Source organism: Nerophis lumbriciformis, linkage group LG10, assembly GCF_033978685.3.
Source record: "Nerophis lumbriciformis linkage group LG10, RoL_Nlum_v2.1, whole genome shotgun sequence".
NCBI classification, from domain to species: domain Eukaryota; kingdom Metazoa; phylum Chordata; class Actinopteri; order Syngnathiformes; family Syngnathidae; genus Nerophis; species Nerophis lumbriciformis.
The window spans coordinates 32,201,165-32,213,211 of NC_084557.2; the positions used below are offsets into that span (position 1 = coordinate 32,201,165).

A 12,047-nucleotide genomic window follows, 5' to 3' on the forward strand; every position below is an offset into this window, starting at 1 on the left:
CAAGAAACTTTAATTTTTTTAAGTTTTTTCACGGGTTTTGTAGTTTCCGAATGAGGAGATGCTGCTCCGTTATTGATTGAAGTAAAGTCTGAATGTCATTAAAACAGTTAGCTCCATCTTTTGACACTTCTTCCACTCCCGTCCTTGCACGCTACACCGCTACAACAAAGATGACGGGGAGAAGACGCTGCCGAAGGTGAGCCACGTAAATAAGACCGCCCACAAAACGGCGCATTTGGAAGCGACTGTCAGAAAACGGCTTGAAGATGATCTGTAAAACATCATCTATGCAACATTTTGACCAAAGAACCACCTTTACATGTTATGTAGACCACAAGGAAGTGTTTTACATTTAGAAAAAATTATAGTAATACGACTCCTTTAATGCGCCCTATAATCTTATATATGAAAAAGGATAAAAAATAGACCACTCATCGGCAGTGCGCTTTATAATCCGTTGCGCCCTACAGTCCGAAAAATACGATATTTGCTAAAAGTATAGTTTTGTTGAAGCCAGCCAAAATTCTGTTAATCCATTGTGTGATTGTGCCTTACTGGAACATTGCGTGTCTTTATGTGCCCTACAATTGACCGATAACCAAAACAATCTCTCCGCCTTCATGATCTCCGCTTTTTGTCCCTCTCTCTCCCCTTCATCTATCATACCTCTGGTTGGCATGAATACACATGGAATGGCCGTGGCAGATATAGGGGGCATTTATAATTCATCTTCTGAAATATTTACACGCATGGAGCCATCTGATGGGAGTTTCTAGTATCATCCACTTAACTGTGGTGACTCAGTTGCACTTTTTGCCAAGCAGTACACAGGTTTTATTATGGCGAAGGGAAACATTCAGAGTGTCATACTGTGTCTGGGGCTCTGTTATGCATTATTTATGTCCATCGACATTTTCTATGATACCATGACACGCTTCTATAGAAACGTATATATTAAACATTTGCCCATTGCAGCCTGTTCATGTACGCAGCTGAATAATGAATAGGAAGATTTGAATGACACACACTTGTACAAGCGAATCAGCAATTCCATGACCCTGTTTAATTTGTGTTGCAATCTTTAGATCCAAAGTGTGTCCCAGGACCTGGGATCTCCATCAGTTTCCCTTGTGTATGTGGTGAAGAATCAGGACACAGAACTGAATGGAACCATCTCCAGTGGCCTCCTCAACCAATTGACTGCTGAGCTGGTCGGCTACTTCTTGTTCTACCCGCCATTGGTTATTGCTGAGCGTACGTAATCTCACAAATCATTAACATTCATGTTTTACTTTCAGCAAGTGTTGCGAATCGCAGGGACTCTTCTTGTTTGTTGAAGACGTTTCACCTTTCATTCGAAAGGCTTCTTCAGCCCTGGCAGACAAGTTGTTACCCTAATATCCGGGCTACACAGTGTACCAAATCATAAGTCGCAAAAAGCAAATTATTGCACACATTTTCCAGCCTTACTGTCCTTTTGGGTGGTTAATAGTGTTAATGGTGGTGGATTTACACTCCGTGCGTCAGATTTTCGATGGCAGGGTGGATCTTCTTCGGCTTTAGGGCTGCTTTGTGTTTATGCGCATTACGTTGTTTCTTCTTCAAGACAAGTGTAGTGGCAAACACCTGTCTGGTCAGCTGATGCGCGAGCTCGCAACCGCGGCGGCAAACCCCACTTAATAAAATTGTATTTTATCGTAGAGCACATCCGCACCCCTATTCACCTAGGCAACCCCAGGTAAGGTGTATTTAATTCGGCATTAGTTCGGCCAGTCGGCTTATATGATCAGAGCCGATCTACCTATCTTACCATCCAAAAAAAAATAAAAAATCGCTGCCGTTGTGTCCTTGGGCGGGACACTTCACCCTTTGCCCCCGGTGCCACTCACACCGGTGAATTGAATGATGAAGGATAGGTGGTGGTCGGAGGGGCCGTTGGCGCAAATTGCAGCCACGCTTCCGTCAGTCTACCCCAGGGCAGCTGTGGCTATGAAAGTAGCTTACCACCACCAGGTGTGAATGATTGATGGGTTCTACATGTAAAGCGACTTTGGGTACTTAGAAAAGCGCTATATAAATCCCAGTTATTATTATTATTATTATTATATACGTTCACCCGCAGGAATGGCGCGGCGCGCTCCCGTCTCATCTGCTGGTGCGCGAGCCCGGTAATTAGTCAGCTGTGTCAAATCAAGGAGTACAAAAGACGCCACCGCAGCGCAGGGTGGAAAAAAAGTTGAGTTCCTTACAGTGAACCCAGAGTTGTGCCGAATGTGTACCAAAACCAAAAGCTGAACGTACAGCCGTTTTTTTCACCTAAAAAGACTACTAAAAACTGCTAAAAAGACTAAAAAGAAAAAAAAAAGCTGTTTCTTTGTTTGGAGAAATTGTTGTAAACCAAAGGAAAAATAAAAGGAAATAAATAACAACGGTCTGATCTTTTGAGTGAAATCCAGAAGCCAAATTCAGCATTGGTTCATCCTTTCAAGTGTGGGATAAGCACAGCATAAAAACAAAACACTTGACAACAAGGGTGAGTCCAAAATGCACTAAATAGCTGACTGACGCTATGTTCACACTATACATATATACAGTTAGGTCCATAAATATTTGGACATTGACACAATTTTCAGTATTCCAGCTCTGTACAACACCACAATGGATTTGAAATGAAACAATCAAGATGTGCTTTAAGTGCAGATTTTGAGCTTTAATTTGAGGGTATTTACATCCAAATCAGGTGAACGGTGTAGGAATTACAACACATTTTATATGTGCCTTCCACTTTTTAAGGGACCAAAAGTAATTGGACAATTGGCTACTCAGCTGTTCCATGGCCACGTTTGTGTTATTCCCTTGTTTTTTTTCCATTTATTTCATTTACAAAGAGCAGATAAAAGGCCTAGATGTCATTTCAAGTGTGGTATATTCATTTGGAATCTGGGGAGGTCATCTCTTAATATGATGTCCAAAGAGCTGTCACTATCAGTGAAGCAAGCCATCATTAGGCTGAAAAATCAAAACAAAGCCATCAGATAGATAGCAAAAACATTAGATGTGGCCAAATCAACTGTTTGGTACATTCTTAAAAAGAGAGAACACACTGCTGAGCTCAGCAACACCAAAAGACCTGTAAGACCACGGAAAACAAGTGTGGTGGATGACAGAAAAATCCTTTCCCTTGTCAAGAAAAAGCCCTTCACAACAGTTGGCCAGATGAAGAAAAGTCTCCAGGAGGTAGGTGTATCTGTGTCCAAGTCAACAATTAAGAGACGACTTCTCCAGAGGAAATACAGAGGGTTCATCACAAGGTGTAAACCATCGGTGAGCCTCAAAAACAGGAAGGCCAGATTAGAGTTTGCCAAGAAACATCTAAAAGAGCCTGTGCAGTTCTGGAACAACATCTTATGGACAGATGAGACCAAGATCAACTTGTAGCAGAATGATGGAAAGAGAAGAGTATGGAGGAGGGAAGGAACTGCTCAAGATCCAAAGTATACCACCTCATCAGTGAAGCATGGTGGTGGTAGTGGCATGCATGGCTGCCAGTGGATCTTGATCTCTTATATTTATTGATGATGTGACAGCTGACAAAAGCAGCAGAATGAATTCTGAAGTGTTTGGGGCAATATTATCTGCTCATATTCAGCCAAATGCTTCAAAAGTCATTGGACGGCGCTTCACAATGCAGATGGTCAATGACCCCAAGCATACTGCGAAAGCAACCAAATAGTTTTTTAAGGCAAAGAAGTGGAATGTCCTGCAATGGCCAGGTCAATCACCTGACCTGAATCCAATTGAGCATGAATTTCACTTGCTGAAGACAAAACTGAAGGGAAAATGCCCAAAGAACAAGCAGGAAGTGAAGACAGCTGCAGCGGAGGCCTGGCAAAGCATCACAAGGGACCAAACCCAGCGTCTGGTGATGTCTATGGGTTCCACACTTCAGGCTGTCATTGACTGCAAAGGATTTGCAACAAAGTATTAAAAAATGACAATTTTATTTATGATTATATTAGTTTGTCCAATTACTTTTGGTCCCTTAAAAAGTGGAAGGCACTTATAAAATGGGTTGTAATTCCTACACCGTTCACCTGATTTGGATGTAAATACCCTCAAATTAAAGCTCAAAATCTGCACTTAAAGCAGATCTTGATTGTTTCATTTCAAATCTATTGTGGTGTTGTACAGTGCTGGAATACTGAAAATTGTGTCAATGTCCAAATATTTATGGACCTAACTGTATATATATATATATATATATATATATATATATATATATATATATATATATATATATATATATGCATTAAAAATATATATATAACTCTCTTCAAGTCTTTCATAATGATTTTAAACGATAGGCAACATTCCAAAAAAAGTGCAGTTCCCCTTTAAGTGGCGTTCACTTGAAACTTTTGAGGATTAATTATTGTGTTACAAACTTTTGTGTGGTGTTGCTTCTTATTTGTAATTATTCAAAGCTGATTTGTTGCGTGTATGCAGCGGCAACAGAACCGAATGTGACAGCGTGCCAAAATTACGACAATCAGCTGGGAAAAAAATACCGGAAGCACTTTGATTAGTTCAGAATCTTCACGGTCCAGGATGTCCGACCCAATTAGAAACTGATACTAGTGGCTAAGTTGGGGCTGAAAGTCTTTCAAATCAGTTGGTAGGTCTGCTAGCATTAGCATCACTAGCTCCCCCATCATCGGCTTGAGTGTCTCAATGCCACTTTTATCCAAAGGACCATTCTTTTTTTTTTAAATCCAAACGTTAACCACACTTAAGATTTAATATTCGGGGGTTCGTTGTTTTTAAACTCTTTCGGTGCTGTCTGACATGTTGCTGTGTCATCAGTCGCAAACGAGAATGATACTCTCGTATTACGTCATCACAGAAGTCTCGCAGCATTAGAGCGGCCATATTTTATCGTAGATCTACAAGCAACCGATTCATGACTTTTCAACCGGACATCTATCGGCCGATCCATACTATATATAGATAGACCCAGCGACTTGCCAAACGATGTATTCATATCTCTAAAGTTAAAATCGGTTATTGATTTGTACCGATTATTTTTACACCCCTACATATATACAGTATATATATATATATATATATATATTAGTAAATAGCTACTACAGTTATTGTTTATTGTGGTGCTGAATTTCCCCCAGGGATCAATAAAGTACTTTCTATTCTATTCTATTCCATTCTATTCTATTCTAAATGATAATGTTCAATTTTCTTTAAAACAACAACAAAACAAAACAAATAAAAACAAAAGAAAGAACAAAATATAAAATTAAGTCCCGGGTTTAGGAGGACATTTCAAACATCAGTAGCAACTTGAAAATAGTTCACCTTTATCATATGTGTTTTTTTAGCTCAACATTTTAGGAGAGCCTTGTTCCCTAAAAAATTTAGGACAGGAACACCAAGCTGTCTACTGCAGGATGCTATGTGGCAGCTGACACTATTGCCACTGCAGCAAAACACCATTTCAGATGATGTGCGTGGAGGAGGAGGGACACAGCACCCAGCGCAGACAACAATGAGCAGAGAGACTTCCGTGTCATTACATTAAGGATTGTGCACACTGGTATTGCGGTATTGTCTCAAATACATATCTCTTTCTAAATTATACAGGTCTAACTCGTAATACCTGTATACCGCCCATCCCTGCCTTCCGCCCGAATGCAGCTGGAATAGGCTCCGGCCCCACCACGACCCCGGAAAGGGACAAGCGGTAGAAAATAGATGGATGGTTATCCATATCAAAATCAAGCACAAGTGTCACGGTGTTGCATGGTAGCTGTATATATATATATATATATATATATATATATATATATATATATATATATATATATCCACACATAGTCAAAGTTTCTGTGGTTTATCCGTTATGCAGTGCTCAATTATATATATTTATATATATATATATATATATATATATATATATATATATATATATATATATATATATATATATACACACATATATACACATATATACATACATATATACACATAGTCGAAGTTTCTGTGGTTTATCTGTTATATAGTGCTCAATACCAGGGCAGAGCGGAATATTTATTAGGTCAGGAAAAAATACAGAGGCTATTTCATCCCTACAAGCCTGTTTCGCAGGTTTCCCTGCTCTTCAAAAATCCCCTGAAGAGCAGGGAAACCTGCGAAACAGGTTTGTAGGGATGAAACTGACTCCTCGAATATATATATATATATATGTCATTTGTACGGACAGGATAGGCTTTTGAAATTTGTTAGAACAGTACTGTTTTGCAACAATGCCAATACACTACAACCACAATAATATACATACTGTACATTTGTATTGTTATGTTAATGATCTATTCTTTTATACAGTATGTGACCTGTGACTGTATACTGAGGACCAGAACATAGCTCAAATAGTATATACTATAAAACATAAGTCAAAGTCTGTTTCCCCCCACTTGATCTGTTGTCCACAGCCCAGCCCCTAATGCCATCTCCGAGTTTTAAAAGGGCAAACAGCTGCCCAGCTTCTATCATCCGTATCATGCCAGAGGCAGTCTGCTGTTTGTGCCCCTTGAATGAGCTAATTTTAGCTTGGAAGGATTAGATCAGTGTATGTTTGTGCATTCTCTCGACAACATACAGGCCCAAACATCCCCTTCACATGTACAGCTCGTCTTATTTGGCCGTGTACTTTTATTAAGTATATAATGAATATAAAACTTGCAGATGATAATGAAGCAATATGAGCATAATGCTAACCCCCTAAAATTCAATGTTACTTTAAGTAGATGACGAAATTGCCAAATTTGCATAATTTGCCATGACACATGTGCATGTCATTTTTCTGAATGCCGTGGGAGAGACAAAAAGTGAGCAACAAACTATGGAGCTATAAATGAGGTCCAAACGTATTGTGCTTTAAACATTGAAACTGAAAAAATACAGTTTTGATGTTGAATTTTGAAAAATACATCAATGTAATCAAAATGAAAATAACAGCACGTTATCTTCTTTTTTTCCCAGGATGAATATAACTTTGACTACTTTTGGTTAGGTTTTTTAAATAGACCCTTTCACCTACTCAGTGGCCTAGTGGTTAGAGTGTCCCCCCGAGATCGGTAGATTGTGAGTTCAAACCCCGGCCGAGTCATACAAAAGACTATAAAAATGTGACCCATTTCCTCCCTGCTTGGCACTCAGCATCAAGGGTTGGAATTGGGGGTTAAATCACCAAAAATGATTCCCGGGTGCGGCCACTGCTGCTGCTCACTGCTCCTCTCGCCTCCAAGGGGGTGATCAGGGAGATGGGTCAAATGCAGAGAATAATTTCGCCACACATAGTGTGTGTGTGTGACAATCATTGGTACTTTAACTTATTAAAATAGATCCTTTTATATTTCCATATATTTTTTCATATATTCAGATATTTGAGCTCTTTTTTCACAGACTATTTTAGTTTTTTAATAGTTCAGTTTCCGATCCTTCTTTTTCAGGTTCATATATTTTTTCTTTCAAAGCGTGGGCGGCATGCCATCAACTGAGATTGGTGTAGAATCATGACATATTGGCAAAATGTGGATGTAGGGACATACTTTTATGAATTAAAAGTAACTAAAACAATTCAAATCAACACTTTATGTAGGTCACACCAGAGGTCAACAACCACTGGACCACGGCCACAATTATTTCATATGTTTGAAATAATATACTGTCAGAAAACCCACAGTTTTTGCATGTTTTTGTTGTTTTATTTCATTGATCTTCCTTACATTTAGGCGTCCTTAATGCACCACATTGAACGAAAAGTCCACCATAAGTCTGTAACTGAAAAAAATGTGAACAAGTAAAATCGGAAAAGGTAAAGAAATGGAACTATAAAAATATTTCAATAAAATAGCAGAAGCTCAAATTGTCACGTCTGTACACAAGATCGTGCCTATTTTAGGTTTGTTAGTGTTTTCCTGTGTTTAAATGCTTTAGTGGCCCTGTGCTTTTATTTTGGCGGTACTTCCATTTTTGTGTTTCCCTTCAGCGGCTTGACACCTGCCTTCGAGCGCTGTTCCCCGCACCTGTTTTGTGTCATCAATTAGGCCTATTTAAGTTGAGTGTGTCATCTCACGATTGCCACGTGTCGTTTGTGGATGCTGTTTTTCCGCGCCACATTTTAAAGTTAAAGTTAAAGTATGCACTGATAGTCACACACACGCTAGGTGTGGTGTAATTATCCTCTGCATTTGACCCATCCCCTTGTTCCACCCCCTGGGAGGTGAGGGGAGCAGTGAGCAGCAGGGGTGGCCGCGCTCGGAAATCATTTTGGTGATTTAACCCCCAATTCCAACCCTTGATGCTGAGTGCCAAGCAGGGAGGTAATGGGTCCCATTTTTATAGTCTTTGGTATGACTCGGCCGGGGTTTGAACTCATGACCTACCAATCTCAGGGCGGACACTCCAACCACAAGGCCACTGAGCTAATTTAATTTAGCAGCAAAATTTAATTTTGTAGATAGTTCAGTTTTGTTTTGTCTTGTGTAGCTTCCACAATGCTTCGGTGCAATTCCCAGCAGCACTCTGTTTTGTTTTGAAAGTTGCCTATTGCTGTTTTCTGCATCTTGGGAACACGACCACTTATCGCTGTCATGCGACCTGAGCATCACAAAAATATCAAAACGTATGAAAGTGAAAAACTAAAATAGTTTCTTCCAGAAATTACCAGAGTAAATCATAATTATATTTAACAAAAATGTGAATTGTGAATACACCATCCATCCATCCACCCATCCATCCATCTTTTCATTCATTTTCCACCGCTTATCGGAGTCTGGGTCGCAGGGGCAGAAGTCCAAGCAGAGATGCCCAGACGTCCCTGTCCCTGCCTACCTCCTCTCGTTCCACCGGGGGGACACAGGCGTTCCCAGGCCAGCTATGAGACATAGCCGTGTCCTCCCGGCTGGTGATGTCCGATACACCTCACCTGGGAAGCGTCCAGAAGGCATCTGTAGTAGATGCCCGAGCCACCTAAGCTGGCTCTTCTCGACGTGATTGAGCAGCGACTCTATTCTGAGCCTCGCCCGGATGAGTGAGCTCCTCACCCTATCTTCGAGAGTGATCCTAGACATCCTGCAAAGGAAACTATTTTCTGGCGCTTGTACTTGCGACCTTTTCTTTTCTTTACCCGAAGCTCGTGACCATAGGTGAGGGTAGAAACGTAGACTGACCGGTTAATCGAGAGCTTCGCCTTCTGGCTTAGCTCCCTTCTTCACCACAACAGACTGGTGCAGTGACTGCATCACCACAGACACTGACCCGATCCATCTGTCAATCTCGCGTTCCATTCTTCCCTCACTCGTGAACAAGTCCCCAAGATACTTATACTCCCCCACTTTAGGCAGAACTTTACTCCCAACCCTGGGGGTGCAGTCCACCCTTTTCTGACTGAGAAACATGGCCTCAGATTTGGAAGTGCTGATCCTCATCCCAGCAGCTTCACACTCGGCTGCACATCACCCCAGTGAATGCTGAAGGTCCCAGCCTGGTGAAACCAACAGGACCACATCATCTGCAAAAAGCAGATATGTCATCCTCTGGCCACCAAACTGGAAACACCATGACTGCGCTTAGAAATTCTGTCCATAAAGATAATGAACAAGGGCAGCCCTGCCAGAGTCCAACATCCACTGTGAACAGTGACAAGGCCCCAGGAGAAGACAAGATTTGCCCCGAATACCTCAAGGCTCTGGATGTTGTAGGTCTATCGTGGCTGACACGTCTCTTCAACATAACGTGGAAGTCTGGGGCGGTACCTCTGTTTTAGCAGACCGGGGTGGTGGTCCACCTTTTTAAAAAGGGGAACCAATAGGATTTGTTCCAATTATAGAGGGATCACACTCCTCAGCCTCCCGGGGAAAGTCTATTCCAGAGTGCTGGAGAGGAGAGTCTGGCCCTTAATCAAGCCTCGGATTCAGGAGGCACATTGCGGTTTTGGGACCAGCTTTATACCCTCGCTAAAGTACTAGAGGGCGCATGGGAGTTTACTCAACCAGGCCACATTCTCATTTGATCGTGTCCCTCACAGTATCCTGTGGGCGGTGCTCCAGGAGTACAGGGACCAGGGTTCGTTGCTACGACCCATTCAGTCAGGAGTATGGTTCGCATTACCAGTAGTAAGTCAGCCATATTCACAGTACACATATTTTTCAAAATTCTAAATCAACTTAATAATTACATTTCAAAGTTTATGTTTTCAAGGAGAAAACTTTTGCCCCTAACCTTACTCTGTAATAAAACAAAAAAGCAAAACAAACATGTTCAGGAAAACAAATAAACTTCCTTCTGTCACTCTGATTTTTTGTTTGGATTATGTAGAGATATTTAATACAGACTTAAACTTCCAAGAATATTGTCATTTATAGATTTGAATTTGTAAAACATTTAAATATTTGAGTAAAGCTTTGGCCTGCATGCCACACAGTTAAATGAAATATGTTGTTTTTGTTATTTTAGTGTTTTCAACTATTGCATGAACTAAACCTTAAATAATCAGTTTTTTCTTCCCACTCCAGCCCTCGAATACCACAATCTGAACACTTCCACAGCGACCAGGAACTACTGGGTTATAACAGGTAAAAAAAAAAAAGCTTTATTATAGTTCAATGCATGACATGGATTTTTTCTCCATTTTCTCCTGTTGTGCACTCCCCCTCTTTTGATGTATTGATTGTGTGTGTTGGGAAATGGTTGGGTTTGGTTCTGTCACGTTCTTCCTAGCACAGAACTCATTGGAACCATGTGTTTGTGAACATATTGTATAGTAGTGTACAAATATTACAAATGGGAACATTATTATGTAGTCATAAAATGTCGGTAATAAACGTTCCATTGTCTAAATTGTAATATAAAACAAATTACAGATGTAAGTCAAACCTCTGCATGATAAACTTTTACCTATAAAACTACACCATTACACCCATTGTCCAAGGCCGTTGGCACTTGGTTTATTGAAACAAAGTACACTCACAGTGCCATACAACGCGGCCCAATACAATGCAACGTTATATAATAAGGGCTGTGAATCTTTGGGCACCACACGATTCAATTCGATTTGATTCTTGGGGGTAACGATTCGATTCAGAATCAATTATCGGTTCAAAACTATTCTCGATTTAAAATCATCCATCCATCCATCCATTTTCTACCGCTTATTCCTTTTGGGGTCGCGGGGGGCGCTGGAGCCTATCTCAGCTACAATCGGGCGGAAGGCGGGGTACACCCTGGACAAGTCGCCACCACATCGCAGGGCCAACACAGATAGACAGACAACATTCACACTCACATTCACACACTAGGGCCAATTTAGTGTTGCCAATCAACTTATCCCCAGGTGCATGTCTTTGGAGGTGGGAGGAAGCCGGAGTACCCGGAGGGAACCCACGCAGTCACGGGGAGAACATGCAAACTCCACACAGAAAGATCCCGAGCCTATTAAATAACATTGGGTGCCAGTTCTATTATTAACTACATTCCTCCATAAAATAAACAGCTCTGATACATGTCTATATTCCTAAAAGAAAACTGGTTTTGATTGATAAAATTATACCCAAACATTTATTAAAGTGGCTGGATCAGACAGATTCTAGATTTTTTTGTTAGGAATTATTACAAATAGGAATCGCGATTCATTCGAAAATGTATTATATATAAATATATACACAAACCCCGTATCCATATGAGTTGGGAAATTGTGTTAGATGTAAATATAAACAGAATACAATGATTTGCAAATCCTTTTCAACCCATATTGAATTGAATGCACTACAAAGACAAGATATTTGATGTTCAAACTCATAAACTTTATTTTTTTTTGCAAATAATAATTAACTTTCATGGCTGCAACACGTGCCAAAGTAGTTGGGAAAGGGCATGTTCACCACTGCCTTACATGGCCTTTCCTTTTAACAACACTCAGTAAACGTTTGGGAACTGAGGAGACACATTTTTTAAGCTTCTCAGGTGGAATTCTT

General features: G+C 40.5%; 1 protein-coding gene across 4 annotated transcripts in view; it reads left to right on the top strand.

The window, feature by feature from the left end:
* kiaa1549la (KIAA1549-like a) overlaps nucleotides 1–12,047 on the top strand; it is a 293,945-nt gene that overhangs the window by 144,279 nt on the left and 137,619 nt on the right. For 3 of the 4 annotated variants that reach the window (XM_061969804.2, XM_061969805.2, XM_061969806.2), the window contains exons 7-8: nucleotides 1,086–1,254; nucleotides 10,590–10,649. In XM_061969804.2, coding sequence (XP_061825788.2) covers nucleotides 1,086–1,254; nucleotides 10,590–10,649 — 229 coding nt within the window. The remainder of the gene's footprint in view (nucleotides 1–1,085; nucleotides 1,255–10,589; nucleotides 10,650–12,047) is intronic. The other variant, XM_061969808.2, reaches the window with a different exon arrangement.